The sequence below is a fragment of the Xyrauchen texanus genome, chromosome 7 (assembly GCF_025860055.1).
Source record: "Xyrauchen texanus isolate HMW12.3.18 chromosome 7, RBS_HiC_50CHRs, whole genome shotgun sequence".
In the NCBI taxonomy this organism is placed as follows: domain Eukaryota; kingdom Metazoa; phylum Chordata; class Actinopteri; order Cypriniformes; family Catostomidae; genus Xyrauchen; species Xyrauchen texanus.
In genome coordinates this window covers 20,294,944-20,314,352 of record NC_068282.1, presented here as the reverse complement: position 1 = coordinate 20,314,352, position 19,409 = coordinate 20,294,944, and the positions used below count along the sequence as shown (strand labels likewise).

General features: G+C 40.3%; 1 protein-coding gene across 1 annotated transcript in view; it reads left to right on the top strand.

Annotated features, from left to right (window-relative positions):
* The window catches only part of lrp8 (low density lipoprotein receptor-related protein 8, apolipoprotein e receptor), a 221,455-nt gene that overhangs the window by 159,877 nt on the left and 42,169 nt on the right, over positions 1 to 19,409 (top strand). Inside the window, exons 5-8 of the mRNA XM_052131165.1 lie at positions 3,329 to 3,454; positions 7,942 to 8,061; positions 10,067 to 10,192; positions 13,100 to 13,102. Of these exons, the coding sequence (XP_051987125.1) occupies positions 3,329 to 3,454; positions 7,942 to 8,061; positions 10,067 to 10,192; positions 13,100 to 13,102 (375 nt within the window). The remainder of the gene's footprint in view (positions 1 to 3,328; positions 3,455 to 7,941; positions 8,062 to 10,066; positions 10,193 to 13,099; positions 13,103 to 19,409) is intronic.

Genomic DNA, 19,409 nt, shown 5'->3' with positions numbered 1-19,409 from the left:
CTGTTTAATAATCATTTAAGACACCTTTGAGTGGCTGACAGCAGGTATAGAGGCTAATTTCCTTATAACTGCTTTTAATTAGTTTATTTTAGCCAATTAGATGCTTGTTAGCTAATCAGCTTTGCACAAATACAATTAGCAGTACATCTCCTAGACCATTATTATAACTGGCCTTAAAAGCAGTGAGCGTAGGTGGCAAAAATATGAAATACAAATTAGCTAAAGTGCAATGTATAACGAGAATGACCTTTCTGTGATCAGTGCAAACAACACTGATTTTGAGTCCAGGCAATACAATTTGGATAATGTCACCATTTTGAACCCATGTTGCTCTTTGCAAATAGTTTGCATATTGATGCTAAGTCACCAACTGTTAGGATCAATTCCTCTCTCTTCCTATTCACTGAAACATGCTCACATACAGGGTAGCCCCCACCCAAAAAAAAAAAAAAAAACAGGGCCACAATGTTTGATTACTCGCATCTTAAAAAGGCATAAATGCGTTTGCATTACTTCTACGACTTTTTGTAAACAACATCGTGAGCAACAGCTTGCTACAAATAAATGAATCAATTGTTTAGCTAAGTTTTCAATGGCAGCAAACTTAGGTGAATCTCTTTTTCCATGTGGCCCAATTTTGCTAGGCCAAACAATTTACATATTTATTTGTAGCAAGTTGTTGCTCACAGTGACGTCATTGTTGTTTACAAAAAGTCATAGAAGATGATCATGCAAATGACTTTATTCATTTTTAAGATATGAGCAATCAAACATATTGACCCTTTTTGGGGTCACCCTGTACATAGAGTACAGTATAAGTCATTTCAAATCCTTTTATAGCTGCTGTACAGCTCTTCAGGATTCTTATTCAGTTAAGGTGGGTGACCCCATTAAAGAATGGTCAGCTGATTTCTTCAGCACAGATGAGTGCATTAAGTGTCTGTCGTCTTTGTGGGGCTGTTGTTTGAACCCCAGGTGACCCGCAACATGTTTGAATCAGTGAGGTCATTGACAGACAGCAGCAAAGTATGGCTCTGCGCTGGTGCTACATTTGCAATAAACCTCCTGTGAGAGTGACTAATTCAGTCAATTTACTGGAATATTACCTCATATTACCCCTTTATTTTTCTCCTTAGATGAATTAGATGAAATACTGTAAAACTGTTCAGTCATGACTTAAACCCTGGTCTCTTTTGACTTTTGACTCTTTTTAGAAACCATCTTGCAACCATTTATCAAGCATGTAAACTTAGATCCTTGTTTTATGTCTAGTCATTTAGAAAATTGTTAGTAGCTTATATTTTTAAAAGCCCACAGCTTCTAAATTTGCGTCGAAGGTGTGACTGCATAATTTAGGTTGTAGAACAAAACGTGAAGTGTCTCTTCACGTAATGTTTACCATATACCTTATTATACATATTTGTATAATTGACTTTATAATAAATTGAAATGAAAACCACTATTATAAAAACCCATTGGAAATTGGCTTGAAACCCATATGGCTCGAAAAGGCAAATTCTCTTACAGGTTTAGGACTCCAAACTGAACGAAGATCTATTCTCTCTGATTAAAGAACTGTTGATGATTGTGCATTTGTGTTTTGTAAGGCCTTCTTTGTGTAAAACTCTGTAAAAATAAACTACCCTCCACTTCCCTCCAGATGCCAAGGCCTGCCCGGCTAAAGAGTTCCAGTGCCGTAACCGTCTGTGCGTGGCTCCCACATTCGTCTGCGATGGGGACGATGACTGTGGTGATGGCAGTGACGAGGAGAAGTGCACGGCGGACACTGCCAGCACCTGCGGCCCGCATGAGTTCCGCTGCAATGACTCTGAATGCATCCCAGCACTGTGGAGCTGTGACGGAGACCCAGACTGCAGGGACAAGTCGGACGAGTCTCTGGAGCGGTGCAGTCGCAGGACGGAACCTCAGAAGCCTCACTGCCCTACAGGAGAGTTCCGCTGCAGGAGCGGAGAGTGCATTCACCTCAACTGGAAATGCGATGGAGATGCAGACTGCAAGGACAAGTCTGATGAGGCCAATTGTCGTAAGTGTGCAAGAATACAACAATGTTTTTTTTAATGCTGATGACCAGTGTCAGAAATTAATTAATTCATAAAATCTTTTGTGTAGGGGCAATATTAGCCCCGTAGAATTGATTTTCAAGGGGTATTTTATAACCATTATTATGGCTATTTATTTTTTCTTACCATATAATAACACACAGTCCATAGATGTAAAGTACTTTATGTCTAGTTATGGCTGTTACTTACACCCTGTCTGCACCGAAAGGGATCGGCGCATAACATCAAAAGCAAATAGAACCTGTTATAATCAGTGATGCTCTGTTCTATTTCTCCAGCCCCTCCATCTTAAAATTATTTTATTAATTTTAAGGAAATCCATTCTTTGTTTTCTTATGCTAGATTAAAGAAATTACCAATACATTTACTTGGCCTGTGTGAGCATTCTATATTGATTGTTGCTAAACTGTTTGTGTTTACATGCCTGTATTTCTCCTAAGTTTTAGAAGCCAGACCAAGTTGGCTTGATATAATTCGCTGTGCTGTGCTGAAATTTATCATGCCTGATGTTCTCCCTCTGCAGCTACTCTAAAGCACACAACATGAAAGATTAAAGGGATTTTTCAAAATGAATGTGAGAAATTAAAAGACCTCTCTTTTCCTGAATGGCACAGTTTCTCTGCAGTATGTTCCCTTATGCTCTTGAGTAGGTGAATGATTGTTTTTGGTTTTTAAGACTTTTTTTGAAAGTAACAATTGCAAATATGAGAGCAGGTAAATGTCAAAACCATTTGCTGTTCTATAAATATAGTTTACACCAGGAATATGGAAGGGTTATATGGGTGCTCAGCATGTAATTCTTTGATGGTGAGATGCTTTATTATCATGCTTGTTCTTATCTGACACCTTAAAAGGGATAGTTTGCCCAAAAATGACTCACCGTAATGTTGTTCGAGCTGTTCGTTTCTGTGTAATGACAGTGAATAGTGATTTATAATCCCAAGCTACAGAATGACAAATAAAGCACAATAAAAGTGTCATAAAAGTGGTCTATTTCTGAGTTTCAGCAGAAGGGGAGATTTGAAATATAGCACACTTCCTTTTTGGAGCTTCATTGTAAGGGAAGGAGCTGATTTTGCCTCGTATATCCTTTTGTGTTTCACTGAAGAAAGAAAAATACAGGGTTGGAATGACATGGAATTGCGCAAATGATGACAGAATTTAAATTATTGGGTGAACTATTCCTTTAAAAACTCAAAAGATTTATCTTATGTAATATAATAAAAACCTGTATATCTGTGTTACAGCTCTGCTGACTTGCCGTCCTGATGAGTTCCAGTGTGGAGATGGCTCCTGCATTCATGGCACTAAACAGTGTAACAAAGTCCACGACTGTCCAGATTTCAGTGATGAGGCTGGCTGCATCAACAAAAGTGAGTAACAGCCATCTCTCTTTTGATTAGTCTCTTCATCTCCTCTTTCAACAGCCTTTTCACTGAAACAGGGTGAGATGAAAGAGTGCACCCAATCATGCTGTCAGTAAACAGCCACCAAAACCCTCTAAGACCAAAAATATGTACTACTAAAATGTACCACATTGCATACTTTCCATATATGCCATATGGAAAAAAAAAAAAAAAAGATGCCCTTTAATCAAACTCATTTCAAAAGAATCATTATTGTGATTTACACAAGTAGGACTTGTTCTTTAAACTTGTTGGTATCGGACAATCTGTGCAATTTTATGGTTACTTTAGAGTTGGGTAAAAGATAACGATTAAATTGTTTTTGGGAGAACGATTACTTTTCCATTTTCATTTGAAGATCTGCGTTTTGGCTGTTTATAATAGTGCCTTACAAAATTGTGTTATTTGTAAGAACTCTTCTTCGCTGTATCCTTTACAGCCACAAAATGTGAAGGTCCTCTGAAGTTCCTGTGTAAGAGCGGAGAGTGTATTGTAAGCAGTAAGGTGTGTGACAGTATCAAGGACTGCAAGGACTGGTCCGACGAGCCTGTAAAGGAGTGCGGTGAGTTCTCATTGACAGATGTAAACTGATCATCATACAATCAAATAAACAAAATCATTAAAAACTATTATGCCTGAAAGGCCAACATTAGGCCCACACTGAATTTGCACACTTTTTCACATCTGCACAATGGATTTAAAGGGATACTTCACCCAAAAATGAAAATTTTCTCATAATTTACTCACCCTCATGCCATCCAAGTGTATGACTTTCTTTCTTCGGAAAGTGACCGGAAGTAAACCATTATAGTGAAAAGGACTTAAATATTGATCTGTTTCTCACATAAAGCAATTGTTTCACTTTAGAATACATTAATTTAATCACTGGAGTTGTATGGATTTATTTTACAATGTTTGTCTGTGCTTTTTGGAGCCTTAAAGTGTTGTTCACCATCCACTTGCATTTTATGGACCTACAGAGCTAAAATATTCTTCTAAAAATCTTTGTTTGTGTTCTGCTAAAGAAAGAAAGTCATACACATCTAGGATGGCATGAGGGTGAGTAAATGATGAGAGCGTCTTCCTTTTTGGGTGAACTAACACTTTAAACATGGTAAAATATGTTAAACAGAGCTTAGAGTACTATTGATATGTGAAAGCAATGTCAAATTAGGCCAAACATAAGGGGCAAGTGATTGTTAAACAATGTGAATGGTGACCATTTGAATTTTTGGAGCTTTCTGCAGAATTTTGTGGGTATATTTTTCATGCAGGCCAGTCATCGAATACTAATATTGCACAAGGTATGATATTGTACAAGGTGCAATATCATAAGCACTTTCCACACACATGCATTGTTTTCTGTCAAGCTCATATTTGGAAACATATGGACATGCACATTAGTATTAGTGGGCATTTAAGCTTATAGGCAGTGTTGGCTTGTTAGGAGCTTCACTTGATCAAGGGCCAACAACTCACAGAGCGCTCATTATGATCAAAGTGTGTGTCTTCCTGTGCGTGCTCTCATCAAAGGAGAACGTGCACAGCGTGCAATACCTCTCAGCCTGTTATCACAGACTATAACGGCTCCTATAGATCCATTCTTCTCCATTCTAGTCTTCCATCACAACGGGGAACTGGACTTTTTCTTCAGTGATAAGGTAGATCTGAATAGGTCATCTCAATCATCGCTTTTAGGTGAAGTCTAAAATGCTTTCTCCTATCCCAGTGTAATTTACAGAGACCAGACACCTCTCACAGTTCCTTCTGAACATGTACAAATCAGGAAATTCCACACTTCACCTTAATTAGGATTATTTATAATATTAAGTGATGTTTTGCAAAAAAAAATGTCACACCAACTAAATGTTCAAAGTTTTCTAATACCTTGCAGCTGTACATTAATTGGATCTGTATTTAGAAAAAGCCAGAGCCCCAGCATTCCACTTCTCTCTCTTTCTGCCTCTCTCTGTTTGTCATCTGTCTCTTTCTCCTTATCCTCCTGGTTATGTTCATCCTTGTATCTATCTTTAATGTAAAAATACATAGTCCCACAGTGGCTCCTCAGGTTGGTGTTAATTTCCTTGTGGTTGCTTCCACTCAGTGGATGAGATTAGAGCGGGCACTTGACGTACAGCAGTCTCCCGTTGAGCTCAGTGCACATTGGACCGGCTCCAAGTGGGCCACTGCCTCTTATGCATGCTAGGACTGGTGTCAAGGATTACTCTTCTATCATATTCACTGGTGTGTCCTGTACATGCTACTGTGTACATGATTCAAAGGTGGCCTGGAGAAGATCATGTTTCTTGATTCCCAGAGAGTGTACAACTCTTTCTCATTCTGCTAACTAGTTCTCGGTGACATGAATCAGTATATCATAACTCAAATTCAGGCACTAACAAGGGCCTTGATCTACTAATCATTGGGACACTGATGACTCAATTACCTGTGACACAATTACAATGTTGTAAATTAAACCATAGCTGGCATTTATCACAAATATTGCTGTTTATTGTGCATTGTAAATGCAGTTCTTAAAAAGTGCACTTCTATTATGAAATGTGCGCTTGTCCTAAATTTTTCATACATACATACAATACTGTATATATGTCTATGCTTTGTGTTTGATCAGTTGCTGTTCATTTACAGTGGTGCTGAAATGCTACATCTTGATGATTTACTGCTTTCTTTTCTTCAAAACTGCAGTTGTAGTGAGTTATTTAATCTTTCAAATTATTAAATATGAAAGATTAGATAACTCACTACAACTGCAGAGGTTATGTAAGTGGGTTTACCTCCACAAGTATTGCAGATTTTGATTTCGCCAACCAGCGGCAAGATTTATTGCATGTTTGCATGAAAATACCAAACCTCCTTGGCAAAGCCTACTGACTTTGTGTGTATGGCATATTACATAGCACTGCACTTAAGATGTAGCAGTCTTAAAATAGAGCTCACAGTCCCTTTCACTCACTTTTTAAATGTGCATTTCTCTTACTATCAACCTCTCTTTCAACTTCTTTCAGTCTTCTTTCATTCTATCATGTCTTTTCTGTCCTCTATTCCAGCTGAACTTCCTGTGGTATTCTTAATCTATCTCCTGCTGTCAGCTGTTTCTCAGCATTAGCATTAGTATCAGCTATTATGCCTCTTACTTTCTTTCTCTTATTTTTCTTCCTGACTTTCTTCCACTAGCTGATGAGTCTGTTTTTGTTCTGTCAGGCTGGTTCATGTGTCTCTAGGTTCTGTTACAAGACTAATTATTATCCACACACATTAGGTCCAACAACAAAATAGTTGATTAGAGAGGTATCTAGAATTGTTGTTTTGTTTTGTTTTTGGCAGTGGTGCTTTAGCTGTTAGCTGTTAAACCCTCTCGAAAAGCTGCATTTTTAAATGTATCACATTTAAAGTATTTCCACTACATTCGTAAATAGTCCAGTGGACGTCTTTGATGTGTTCAGTAATATGCAGTTTTTTGAGACTCCTTTCACAAGATTAGTGTTCATATAACGCTCTGTTTTTGAATGCAAGAATGCATCTCATTTCAACACCAGAAACATGTGTTATCTTAATTATATAAATACAATAGAGAGTGGCAGAAAGTAATTGGGGAGAGAGAGGTGGAATGAGGTCTGGGTGTGTCGCAGGCTAGATTCAAACCTGCATTACCCACATGAGCACCTCAGTTGTTCAATCTGTCACATGCAATGCACTGGAACATATTTCTATTTTCTTTGTTAAATTTTCCTATTGCAATTATGATTTTACCACATTTTCATGTTATGACTTTTCTTAGGGACAGTGAGCGAGTAGGTATAGCTGCAGGCTCCAAATGGGGGCATAATCTCCAAAAGAGGGTGGGGTTACTCCAGAAGGGGGCGAGGTTACTCCAAAAGGTGGTGTTACTTCCAGTCAAGGTTAGGCTTAGGGAAAGGGTTAGGTTAGGGGCTCCTTATATCGTTGCTGTCAGTTTGGAGCTCCCGCCTCTTTTTGGAGCTCTGCTGTCAGCTACAGTATATCTTTCTCACAGTGAGAGGAAACATACTGTTTTTCTATAGAGATTAAATAAAACAGTATTTCTCCCTGTCAACTGTAATGATAGAAGTCATCAAAAAATGTCCAAATGTGTTTGCTGCTTTTTTAAGAATTTCGCTAGACTGGTCAGTGAAATACTTGCAAGACTTTCGCATTATTACACTGTCATTTTCTCTTAAAGTCCCCCCCCCACACACACACACACACACACATCCTCTAAAGCTTTTAAGGCAAGTGTGTCCAATTGCACTCACCTCATCACTTTCTCATAAACTCTTGGCACAAACCAGAAACTCAACTGAGAAAATGAGAAAGAAATAGCTCATCCATCGTAAATCGCTGTCAGGTTGCCATGGGCACTTACCATCCTAGGGGCATACTGACCTTTGACATTACATTTCTTTTTTCTATTGTAGCTCTGAATGAATGTTCCAACAACAACGGAGGCTGCTCTCACATATGTAAGGACCAGCGGATCGGCTATGAGTGTGAATGCCCCCCAGGCTACAAGCTGCTGGACAAGAACACTTGTGGAGGTAAACCCACTTACATAAGTTATAGTTTCAGACCTCTCAATTCAATGGACCCTTTTACATTTCCAGGGTTGGAATGTAAAAGTAAACTAAAACAGGGTAAACTTCTGTGGAGGTACATGTTAGACCACAGACTGTATTATTTTTGCATTCCCATTATCTCCAACAGCAAGAGAAAAAAATAGAGAACATTGGATTATGGCTGTCAGAAGAGATAAAGATCCCTAATTTTCTGTCACTCCCTCAGCAGTTGAATTTGAAACCCCATTGCAAACAGTGTTGACATTTTTTAAATAATAATTAATGCCAGAGAAATAAAAAAAAAAATTGTTTTTAATGTTGTAAATGTTGCTTTCTCACAATAAGTTGCTGGAATTTTGGTCCATTCCTCCAGACAGAACTGGTGCAACTGAATCAGGTTTGTAGGCCTCCTTGCTCGCACACGCTTTTTCAGTTCTGCCCATACATTTTATATCGGATTGAGGTCAGTGCTTTGTGATGGCCACTCCAATACCTTGAATTTGTTGTCCTTAAGCCTTTTTGTCACCACTTTGGAGGTATGCTTGGGGTCATTGTCCATTTGGAAGACTCATTTGCAACCGAGCTTTAACATTCTGGCTGATGTCTTGAGATATTGCTTTCAATATATCCACATAATTTTCCTCATGATGCCAGCTATTTTGTGAAGTGCACCAGTCCCTCTTGCAACAAAGCAAACCCACAACATGATGCTTCCACCCCCATGCTTCATGGTTGGGATTGTGTTCTTCGGCTTGCAAGCCTCACCCTTGTTCCTTCAAAAATAACAATGGTCAAAATGGCCAAAGAGTTGAATTGTTTTTTCATTAAACCAGAGGATCTTTGTCCCCATGTGCACTTGCAAATTGTAGTCTGACTTTTTTATGGCGGTTTGGAGCAGTGGCTTCAATGTCAATATTGGAATCGTTTTACTGTGGATATAGATACTTGTCTACCTGTTTCCTCCAGCATCTTCACAAGGTCCTTTGCTGTTGTTCTGGGATTGATTTACACTTTTCGCACCAAACTACTTTAATCTCTAGGAGACCGAATACATCTCCTTAGCAGTATGATGGATTCATGGTCCCATGGTGTTTATACTTGCATACTATTGTATGTAAAGATGAACGTGGTACCTTCAGGCATTTGGAAATTGCTCCCAAAGATGAACCAGACTTGTGGAGGTCCACAGTTTGTTTTCTGAGGTCTTTGCTGATTTCTTTAGATTCTCCAATTATGTCAAGCAAAGAGGCACTGAGTTTGAAGGTACACCTCCAATTAGCCTAGATAACTTAGTGCATGTAAACTTCTGACCCACTGGAATTGTGATGAAGTCAATTAAAAGTGAATCAATCTGTCTGTAAACAATTGTTGGAAAAATTACTCATGTCATGCACAAAGTAGATGTCCTGAATGACTTGCCAGAACGGTATATTTGCTAATATGAAATCTTTGGTTTTGGTTAAAAAATTAGTTTTAATGACTTCAACCTAAGTGTATGTAAACTTCTGACTTAAACTGTAATATAATATAACTGGTATTCGGGTTAAGTGAGTTCCAACAACAAAAACAGTGTACAGTAAATGCAAAATGCACCAAGAGTAAGATTGATCAAAAAGAGATATTTGACAGATATTTTGATATTTAAAATATTAGTTTTAAAGTTATTGATACGTTTTTAAAGCCTTAAAGAAATGGTGTAAAATTTAAATATGAATATATGACTTTGGTTTATGAAGCATACATACACCTGTGACAAAAGTATGACAATTTGTATGACCATTGTACATTTTTCTCATGAGTCCACTGCTGTTCATACATTGTAAATGTTTATGAATTGTTTACTTTTGTTGTCATCTCCTTGAAATGTATTGGATAGAAATCCCCAGATGGTGTTTGTAAGCATAATTTATCTTGTCAGTGGACACCTTTCAAAAGCTCATGTTCAGTGTATCTCTGCCATGATAGTTTTTCTGATGCTTCTTTACAGACATAGATGAATGTGAGAACCCTGACACCTGCAGTCAAAGATGTATCAACCTCAAAGGTGACTACAAATGTGAATGCTACGAGGGCTATGAGATGGACCCAGTTACCAAGACTTGCAAAGCAGTGGGTAAGACACTGCACACAAACATCTCAATCCAGCTCTGCTCTTCACCATTAATGCAAATGTGCCTTCTACCATGGTCCAAAAAAACCTTTTTTGTCACACCTACTAAATGGCAGGTGAATTGAGAAATGCATTCAGTACATACATTTCTAAAAGCTAAGAGCTTTAAGAACCTTTTGCCAACATGGTAAAAGTGTAGAAACAAAGGGACAAAGAGATTTTACGGTAACACTTTACAATAAGTTTCCATTCGTTAACATTGGTTAATGCATTTGTGGCAGGGTGGAGGGTGGGACCGGGTGTGACCTGGCCCGGCCCTCCGCCCTGCCACAGCATTAGGTATCATGAACTAACAATATATATTTTACAGCATTTATTACACTGTTACGCTTTTTAAATAAAAATACAGTTGTTCATTATTAATTTGTGTTAGTTAGTGTGTGTACAAATGTGATTTAAAAAATTTATTAATATATGTCCTGAATAGGGCCCCAGTAGGGGACTCCATAGTGATGCTGGGTGACTTCAACGCACACGTGGGAAATGACAGGGACACCTGGAAAGGCGTGATTGGGAGGAACGGCCTCCCTGATCTGAACTCAAGTGGATGTTTGTTATTGGATTTCTGTGCTAGTCATGGATTATCTATAACAAACACCATGTTCGAACATAAGGATGCTCATAAGTGTACGTGGTACCAGAGCACCCTAGGCCGAAGGTCGATGATCGATTTTGTAATCTTGTCGTCGGATCTGAGGCCATATGTTTTGGACACTCGGGTAAAGAGAGGGCAGAGCTGTCAACCGATCACCATCTGGTGGTGAGTTGGGTCAGGGGTGGGGAAAGACTCTAGACAGACCTGGGAAGCCCAAGCGAGTAGTGCGGGTGAACTGGGAACGTTTGGAGGAGGTCCCTGTCCGCGAGATCTTCAACTCACACCTCCGGCGGAGCTTTTCAGGCATCCCTGCGGAGGTTGGGGACATTGAACCGGAGTGGGCAATGTTCAAAGCTTCCATTGCCGAGCCGCGGTGGAGAGCTGCGGCCTCAAGGTTTTAGGTGCCGCAAGGGGTGGTAACCCTCGAACACCATGGTGGACACTGGTGGTCAGGGAAGCCGTCCGACTGAAGAAAGAGGCCTTCCGGATTTGTTGTCCCGGAGGTCTCCGGAGGCAGTTGCAAGGTACCGACAGGCCCGAAGGGCTGCGGCCTCGGCCGTGAGGGAGGCAAAGCAGTGGGTGTGGGAAAAGTTCGGAGAAGCCATGGAGAAGGACTTTCGGTCCGCACCAAAGTGCTTCTGGAAAACCGTCCGCCACCTTAGGAGGGGAAACGGGGAACCATTCAAGCTGTATACAGCAAAGATGGGACGCTGTTGACCTCAACCGAGGAGGTTATTGGGCGGTGGAAGGAACACTTTGAAGAACTCCTAAATCCCAACACGCCCTCTATGGTAGAGGCAGAGCCGGAGGATGATGGGGGATCAGATTCTATTTCCTGGGGAGGTCACTGAGGTAGTCAAACAACTCTGCAGTGGCAAAGCCCGGGGATTGATGAGATCCGACCAGAAATGCTGAAAGCTCTGGATGTGGAGGGGTGTCATGGATGACACGCCTCTTCAACATTGCGTGGAAATCTGGGACAGTGCCTAAGGAGTGGCAGAACGGGGTGGTGGTTCCCCTCTTCAAAAGGGGGATCAGAGAGTGTGTGCCAACTACAGGGGTATCACACTTCTCAGCCTCCCTGGTAAAGTTTACTCCAAGGTGCTGGAGAGGAGGGTTCGGCCAATTGTCGAACCTCAGATTGAAGAGGAACAATGCGGTTTTCGGTCCGGCGGAGCGACGGACCAGATCTTTACTCGCCAAGGATCCTGGAGGGGGCCTGGGAGTATGCCCATCCGGTCTACATGTGTTTTGTGGATCTGGAGAAGGCGTATGACCGGGTCCCCGGAGAGACTGTGGGAGGTGCTGCTGGAGTACGGGGTGGGGGGTCCCTTCTTAGGGCTGATCCAATCCCTGTACGTCCAAAGCGAGGGTTGTGTCCGGGTCCTCGGCACAAAGTCGAGTTCATTCCATGTGGGGTTGGTCTCCGCCAAGGCTGCGCTTTGTCACCAATCCTGTTTGTGATATTCATGGACAGGATATCGAGGCGTAGTCGGGGTGGGGATGGTGTGCTGGTTCGGTGGGCTGGGGATCTCATCGCTGCTTTTTGCAGATGATGTTGTCTTCATGTCATCATCGGTCCGTGACCTTCAGCTCTCACTGGATCAGCTTGGCAGTCGAGTGTGAAGCAGCTGGGATGAGGATTAGCACCTCTAAATCTGAGGCCATGGTTCTCAGCAGGAAACCGATGGAGTGCGTACTCCAGGTAGGGAATGAGGTTTTGCCCCAAGTGAAGGAGTTCAAGTACCTCGGGGTCTTGTTCACGAGTGAGGGACAATGGAGCGGGAGGTTGGCTGGAGAGTCGGGGCAGCAGGGGCGGTATTGCACTCGCTCTATCGCACCGTTGTCACGAAAAGAGAGCTGAGCCGAAGGCAAAGCTCTCGATCTACCGGTCAATTTTTGTTCCTACCCTCACCTATGGTCATGAAGGTTGGGTCATGACCGAAAGAACTAGGTCGCGAGTACAAGCGGCCGAAATGGGCTTCCTCAGAAGGGTGGCGGGCTTCTCCCTTAGAGATAGGGTGAGGAGCTCAGTCATCCGTGAGGAGCTCGGAGTAGAGCCGCTGCTCCTTTGCGTTGAAAGGAGTCAGTTGAGGTGGTTTGGGCATCTGGTAAGGATGCCCCCTGGCCGCCTCCCTAGGGAGGTGTTTTAGGCACGTCCAGCTGGGAGGAGGCCTCGGGGAAGACCCAGGACTAGGTGGAGAGATTACATCTCCACACTGGCCTGGGAACGCCTCGGGGTCGCCCAGTCAGAGCTGGTTAATGTGGCGCGGGATAGGGAAGTTTGGGGCCCCCTGCTGGAGCAGCTGCCCCCGCGACCCGAATTCGGATAAGCGGTTGAAGATGGATGGATGGATGGATTAATATATGTTAAAATTTAAATCAACCAAGATTAATTGAAAGTATTGTTCATTGTTAGTTCATATTAGCTAATGTAGTAAACAAATGTTATCAAATGGAACCTTATTGTAAAGTGTTACAGATTTTATGTTTGAAGGGTCATATAAGGATCAAGTAGACACAAAATAGTATTGAACATGTTTATATGGTTAATCATTTATTTTGGTTCCCAATATTTCAAAATTGTATATATTGTCCGATCCCTACTATCTATAAAAAAGATTTAAGGTTAAAGGGATTGTTGCCCCTGTGGGACATTTTCTCGATTTCACTGTTATAATTACTAGAATGTTTTCCAAACCCTTCTTCTTATTTACAAATTCATCCAGATCTGACAAGAGACCTAAAAGTGATTCTCCTCATTTACTGACCCTCATGCCATCCTAGATGTGTGTGAATTTCCTCTGCTAAACACAAATGAAGATTTGTAGGTCTATTCAATGCAAGTGATTGGTGGCCAGAATGTCAAAAAAGCACAAAGGCAGTATAAAAGTAATTCACATGTACCTGTCTGAACCTGTGGAAGATGAAGCACAGATAAATGCTCCTGCAAAAGCAGCACTCAAAGCATGCCTTCAGTTCATCCAACATCTACAGTATATTGTAAAATCATTCTGTAATGCTGTACTGCCCTGTTTATAGTGTAATTATTATTTTTTTTTTTTTTGGCCTTTTGCTTCCCCGCATCTTTCTCTACACATTTGCAGCTGGACTGGTGAGGTTGTGCTAAAAGCTCTTGTATGGAGATGGTTTAGGCGTGTTTTTATGCATATTACTATCTTCGGGAGCATGCTCCTTTATTTAGAATAATCTGGATTTATTAACATAAGAACGAGGCTAAGAACAAACTTATGTGCGTGCGCACCTGTTGTGAATCTGGCAGAAATTTTTGGTGAGAACTTTTCCTGTGCTTGTAAATATGCCAAGTCAATGAGACTCATTGTTCTTGAATTGCAATTCTGTTGGCTGCCGACTGGCCAGTAACTCTTTATTAATGCTTTATTTAATCACAAGCCAGGTTTTACTCACATTTGACTCTTGGCAAGTGATCATGTTGGGCCCCATCAACATCAGTTATTAGCCAACAGAAGCTACAGATCAAAAATAGGAATACTGTAGAAAAGTAATACAGCTACTTAGGCTTGAAAATGTTTCCAAAAAGAATTATGAAGAGAGGTGCTCATTACCACATGGGGCTACTGTCAAAACATCAAAAGTGTTTTGCGATGTCCTGATGAAGGCAGCTAGTCTGCCGATAAGCGTTGAGTTTTTAATGTTTTGTTGCCTCTGAAATAAATATTCAGCATTGGAAATTGAGTGCCTTGCTCTTTTGCTAACATCTGGCATTTGGTGTTTTAACAGAAGCTACAGATCTTTGAGAATTTCATGGAAGTAAAAAGCTAATGTTTAGATTTGTGCTTTTATGATTTAAATATTTAAGGAGATTCAAAGGCTCCATGGCAAGACAATGAATGGTTGCTTATACAGTAAATATACATAGAACTTTTAATAGCATAGGAAACTGAATCTTCCAATACTTCAAAAACCCTTCAAACCCCCCCAAAAATAAAGTAATAATATTTGTAAATGCTTTGGCTGTCATAGCATTTATCATAATAAAATACATTTAAAGGTTTAATGGAGAGGGATGATTGCCATCAGAGCACTGAATTCTATATTTTACTGTGTTAGCTATAATCAGTGATGAGGAAGCAGACATTACATTTGGTTCCGTATATTAAGAAGTGTGAAAATTCATCGATTAAGTCTCTGTTATGCCCCAAAACAAACAAAATATACCAGATACCTTCAGAGTTGCAGTTGCAAAATTCATTCCATCAATCTTTGGAGTGGCATTGGAGGACATGTTTCTCGAATATGCTTTAACTTTGATAAGTGATGGAAACGGTGGGGTGTTATTTTAGCAGGCTGCTTGTTTACTTCATAAATAAGATGGGGTTGGTATGAAAAGGCTTGCATAGGAAATGTGAGGGTTTTGTGGACCTAATTAAGCTAATTGTTTGCGGGGCTTTATTGCACTTCATTTGTCTGACCAGCCTTTGTAAAACTTCAGTGCATTTCCAGCACTCTCGAAGGGCTGCATGACAGCTGGAGGAGCTCTGTCATTAAGTGCGGTGTGTAAAGATGGCCAACAAAACCTTTCCCTGCGGCTAAACAGCACACTGAAAACTTAGTGAAGTGATTCCTTTCTAGTTAAGTGATTCCTCTCTTTAGAAGCTTCATTCTGTTGTTACTGTATTTGCGCACGTCGATGTCGTCTCTAGAGTTTATCAGAATGGTGCCAAAAACAAAAAACATCCAGTGAGCAGCAGTTCTGCGGCAAAAATGCCTTGTTGATGAGAGAGGTCAATGGAGAATGGCCAGACTGGATCAAGCTGAAAGAAAAGCTACGGTAACTCAGATAACCATTCTGTACAATTGTAGTGAGCAGCATAGCATCTCAGAATGCACAACACATCAAACCTAGAGGAAGATGGGCTACAACAGCAGAAGGCCACATCAGGCACTTTATTAGGCCATAGTGTTCCTATTAAAGTGCTCAGTGAGTGTAGAAGTAGAGTGGAAGTTGTAAGGGGATCAATTCCCTATTAATGTTATTGGTGTTTTAATTAAATTCTCAACAAGCAAATGTGGGTTTGGTTGTCCACGTACTTTTGTCTATCTAGAGTATTTCATGACCGATTTAGAAGTTTTCGGGCACATGGTATGCAGGAATAATAGTTTTGTTTACTTTGTACTAAGATTAGAAAAAATAATTTTAGGGGCCTGGGTTAGCTCAGCAAGTAAAGATGCTGACTACCACCCCTGGAGTTGCGAGTTCGAATCCAGGGCGTGGTGACTGACTCCAGCCATGTGTCCTAAGCAACCAAATTGGCCCAGGTGCTAGGGAGGGTAGAGTCGCATGGGGTAACCTCCTCAGGGTCGCTATAATGTGGTTCTCGTTCTCAGTGGGGCACGTGGTGAGTTGTGCGTGGATGTCGTGGAGAATAGTGTGAAGCCTCCACACGCGCTTTGTCTCCGCAGTAATGCTCTCAACAAGCCATGTGATAAGATGCGCGGATTGACTGTCTCAGATGTGGAGGCAACTGAGTTTCGTCCTCCGCCAACTGAGTCACTATGCCACCACGAAGACCAACAGCGCATTGGGAATTTTATTAGATTTGTGACATTTTTAGCCAAACTAAATTTGCTCTGCAGTGATCTGTGTGTTTTCTTTTAAATAACACTTCACAATTTTTCTTCACTCTTCCACCCCTTTAGAATGCCTGGAATATCTATTAAATAGTTTTAATAGCTGGATCCTTTTGTCACAGGTATATCTTTCAAAATATAAACTAAATAACTTTTTTCTATTTTTCCCCACTCGTTCCCTTTCATAAGCATATCCGAAGGAGGCACATTAAAGATAAGAGGGAGACGTGCTTTTATGTGCTGTGTGCCCAGACTTTTGTTTTCTGGGCATGAAAACTGTTTTTCAGGCACAATAGTAACTGCAAATATGACCTTTGGGTACCAATATGAGATATAATGGCTCGTGACATGAATAGAGAGCACAGAGAACATTCAGTGTCTCTGTTAGTAATCCAAAACATGAACAGACCAGTGTCACCAACTTCACATTCAGGCATATTTATTCTTACAACCGCTACTGCAGGGGGAAAAAACAAACAAGCAACAAATCAGACAGTGCCTTTCCTATGAGATATTGAAGAAATGTACACTGTGCCTTTTATACTACACACAGTATTTAGATTAAGTATATAGTTCTTTATAATTAACATTATCAGTTTGTTTAGATTTGATGAAACAATGTTATAAATGAAAAGGCAAAAAAAATAAAAATTATAATTATATCCTAATATAAACATACCTGTTGTATATAAACATACCATGTCATGATTGTACTATAAATACAAGTTTCAGAACTCAAAACTTCCTCTCCAGTCCAAAAATAGCATGTATTGTTTCTGCTATGCAAAAACTACTTGATTTGAAATTGGCCACATTTTTACACCAGTTTGTGATGTTAATTTGAATAGCCCCACCTCCACAACATATGTAATAGTCCCGGTGAAAGAGAGAGTGACTGAGGTACTCTGACAATAAAAGTGACAATATTGTTACTCTAATTTGCTTTTAACTAACAAAAAGATTAAGATTGAGGAAGAATTCGTTTTAATTAAATTTAATTAGTAAGAATTAGTCAACAGACGTTATTCTGTTCTGGGTTGTGAAAAAACTGCACCTCTGCATATCCTTCTGAGGGATTCCAATGTAAGGAATAAGTAGCTTAAATTTATTTGAACTAAGTTGCTTAACTTTAAATGTGGTATTAATGGTATACGTTTGTTTGGCACATTTCTCTATGGATTCTTTTGAGAACCAATATGGCTTCGCAAAGAAACTTATATTGCAAGATCGAGCAGTGCCAGCTATATTGGACACAACTGTAATGCCAGTGAACAACAAATGTAATTCTAATGTTTCATCTGTCTGTGTTTGTTTGACATGTAAGAGATTTTATAGTCAGTCGTTTTTGATCAGCACTCCATATTGGAGCAGGTTGTGCTTATTACACTGTTACTTACCAAATAAATACATAATTCCTAACAAAATATTGATTTGAAATTAAAAGTGCTGTAAACTATTTTATTTATTTTTTCATGCAAAGGTATGCAAAAAATTATCATACTGCCTAAAAGATGTGACTGAAATAAATGTTGTTATGTATCTCACCTGTCTCTGTGACAGCCCTAGACTGTGTAAAAAGTATACAAAAATGTGTCCGGTGCCGTGTTCTCTGATGCTTTCTGCCTGTTAATCATTTTGTGCATTATCATTGTTTTGTAGTTGCAGTAAAATATTGAGGCCTATAATGCCATTTACATGCCATGTTTTTTTTGCTACTGTTGTGTTTGACAACCATGGGATGACTTCTACTCAGTCAGTCTCTACGGTATATTTTATGTGCGTGTTTTGGAGAAAGGGGGCGTGGCTAATTTAACAGCTCAGCTCATGTAAATTCCAGAATGGTAAAATAACTTACAGCAACTTTAAATTAGTTTATTAGGGAAGTAGAACATGTAGTGCAAAGTGCAATGAAAGACAATACTGACTGTAACAATGTTCACAGTTAGGGAAAAAGAGGAAGAAGAAGACAGCAAATCCAACTCAAACAGTACGTTTTTATTTCTTTTAAACTCAAAATTTCCACTTTTCAGCGGTCGCACTCAGAACTCCGCTTTTCAGTGGACATAAAACATTTGAGTCTTTCTCCTGCTCGTGTCTCGTCACTCTCTGTCTGGACTGGCGTCTGGCTTGCTCTTAAAGCCTGTCCATTCTCACTGCAATTACATGCTTCAGGAATTCCCATGGACTTAACTTGTGCTGCCACAAGGTGGCAAGACAGACCCCTGGGTATTCACGGGTTGAAGAATAACTGGAAGAAACAAAAGGCAGCAAAAAGCAGAGACCACAGCAACAATGGAATCCCACATTGACGAGCGCTTGTGTGAGGATGTTAGAAGATACCCGCACTTGTACAACTCTACTCTGAAAGAGTATAAAGAAATTTTTTATAGGTCATAACTCCTGGAAAGAAATAGCACAGACACTGGGCAAAGATGAAGCGTTCTGTCGACAGAGGTGGAAATATCTTAGGCCTTGTTCAGACTGCCACTAAAATCTGATTTTTGGCATATCCAGATTTTTGATAGTCTTGACTGCAAAAAAACACATTAAATCAGATTTTTTAGAAACTGATTCAAACCACATCAGGAGGTGGTTTCAAATACGATTGAAATCAGATTTTTTTCTCAGTCCGGATGCTCTGGCTGCTCAATTCGGATTTCAAATGGTCTTTTGCGTCACTCTTAATGCAACACACAACGATGATGTCAAAAATCGGTGAAAAATCGGATGGAACATCACAATATTTAACAGTCTCCTCCATCGCTGAGTTTTTCTTGTGTGACAGAAGAGTTCTGCACCGCGACTGGGCACTTATTTGGAGAGCGAGCTGATGCACCTCCATTTTTCCCTCATCTGTTTTGAAAGCATCATCACGTGGGCACGCCTACATCGTTACCAAATCAACCCATGCATATAGGTTGGTTATGTCTGACACAATGACACAAACACACA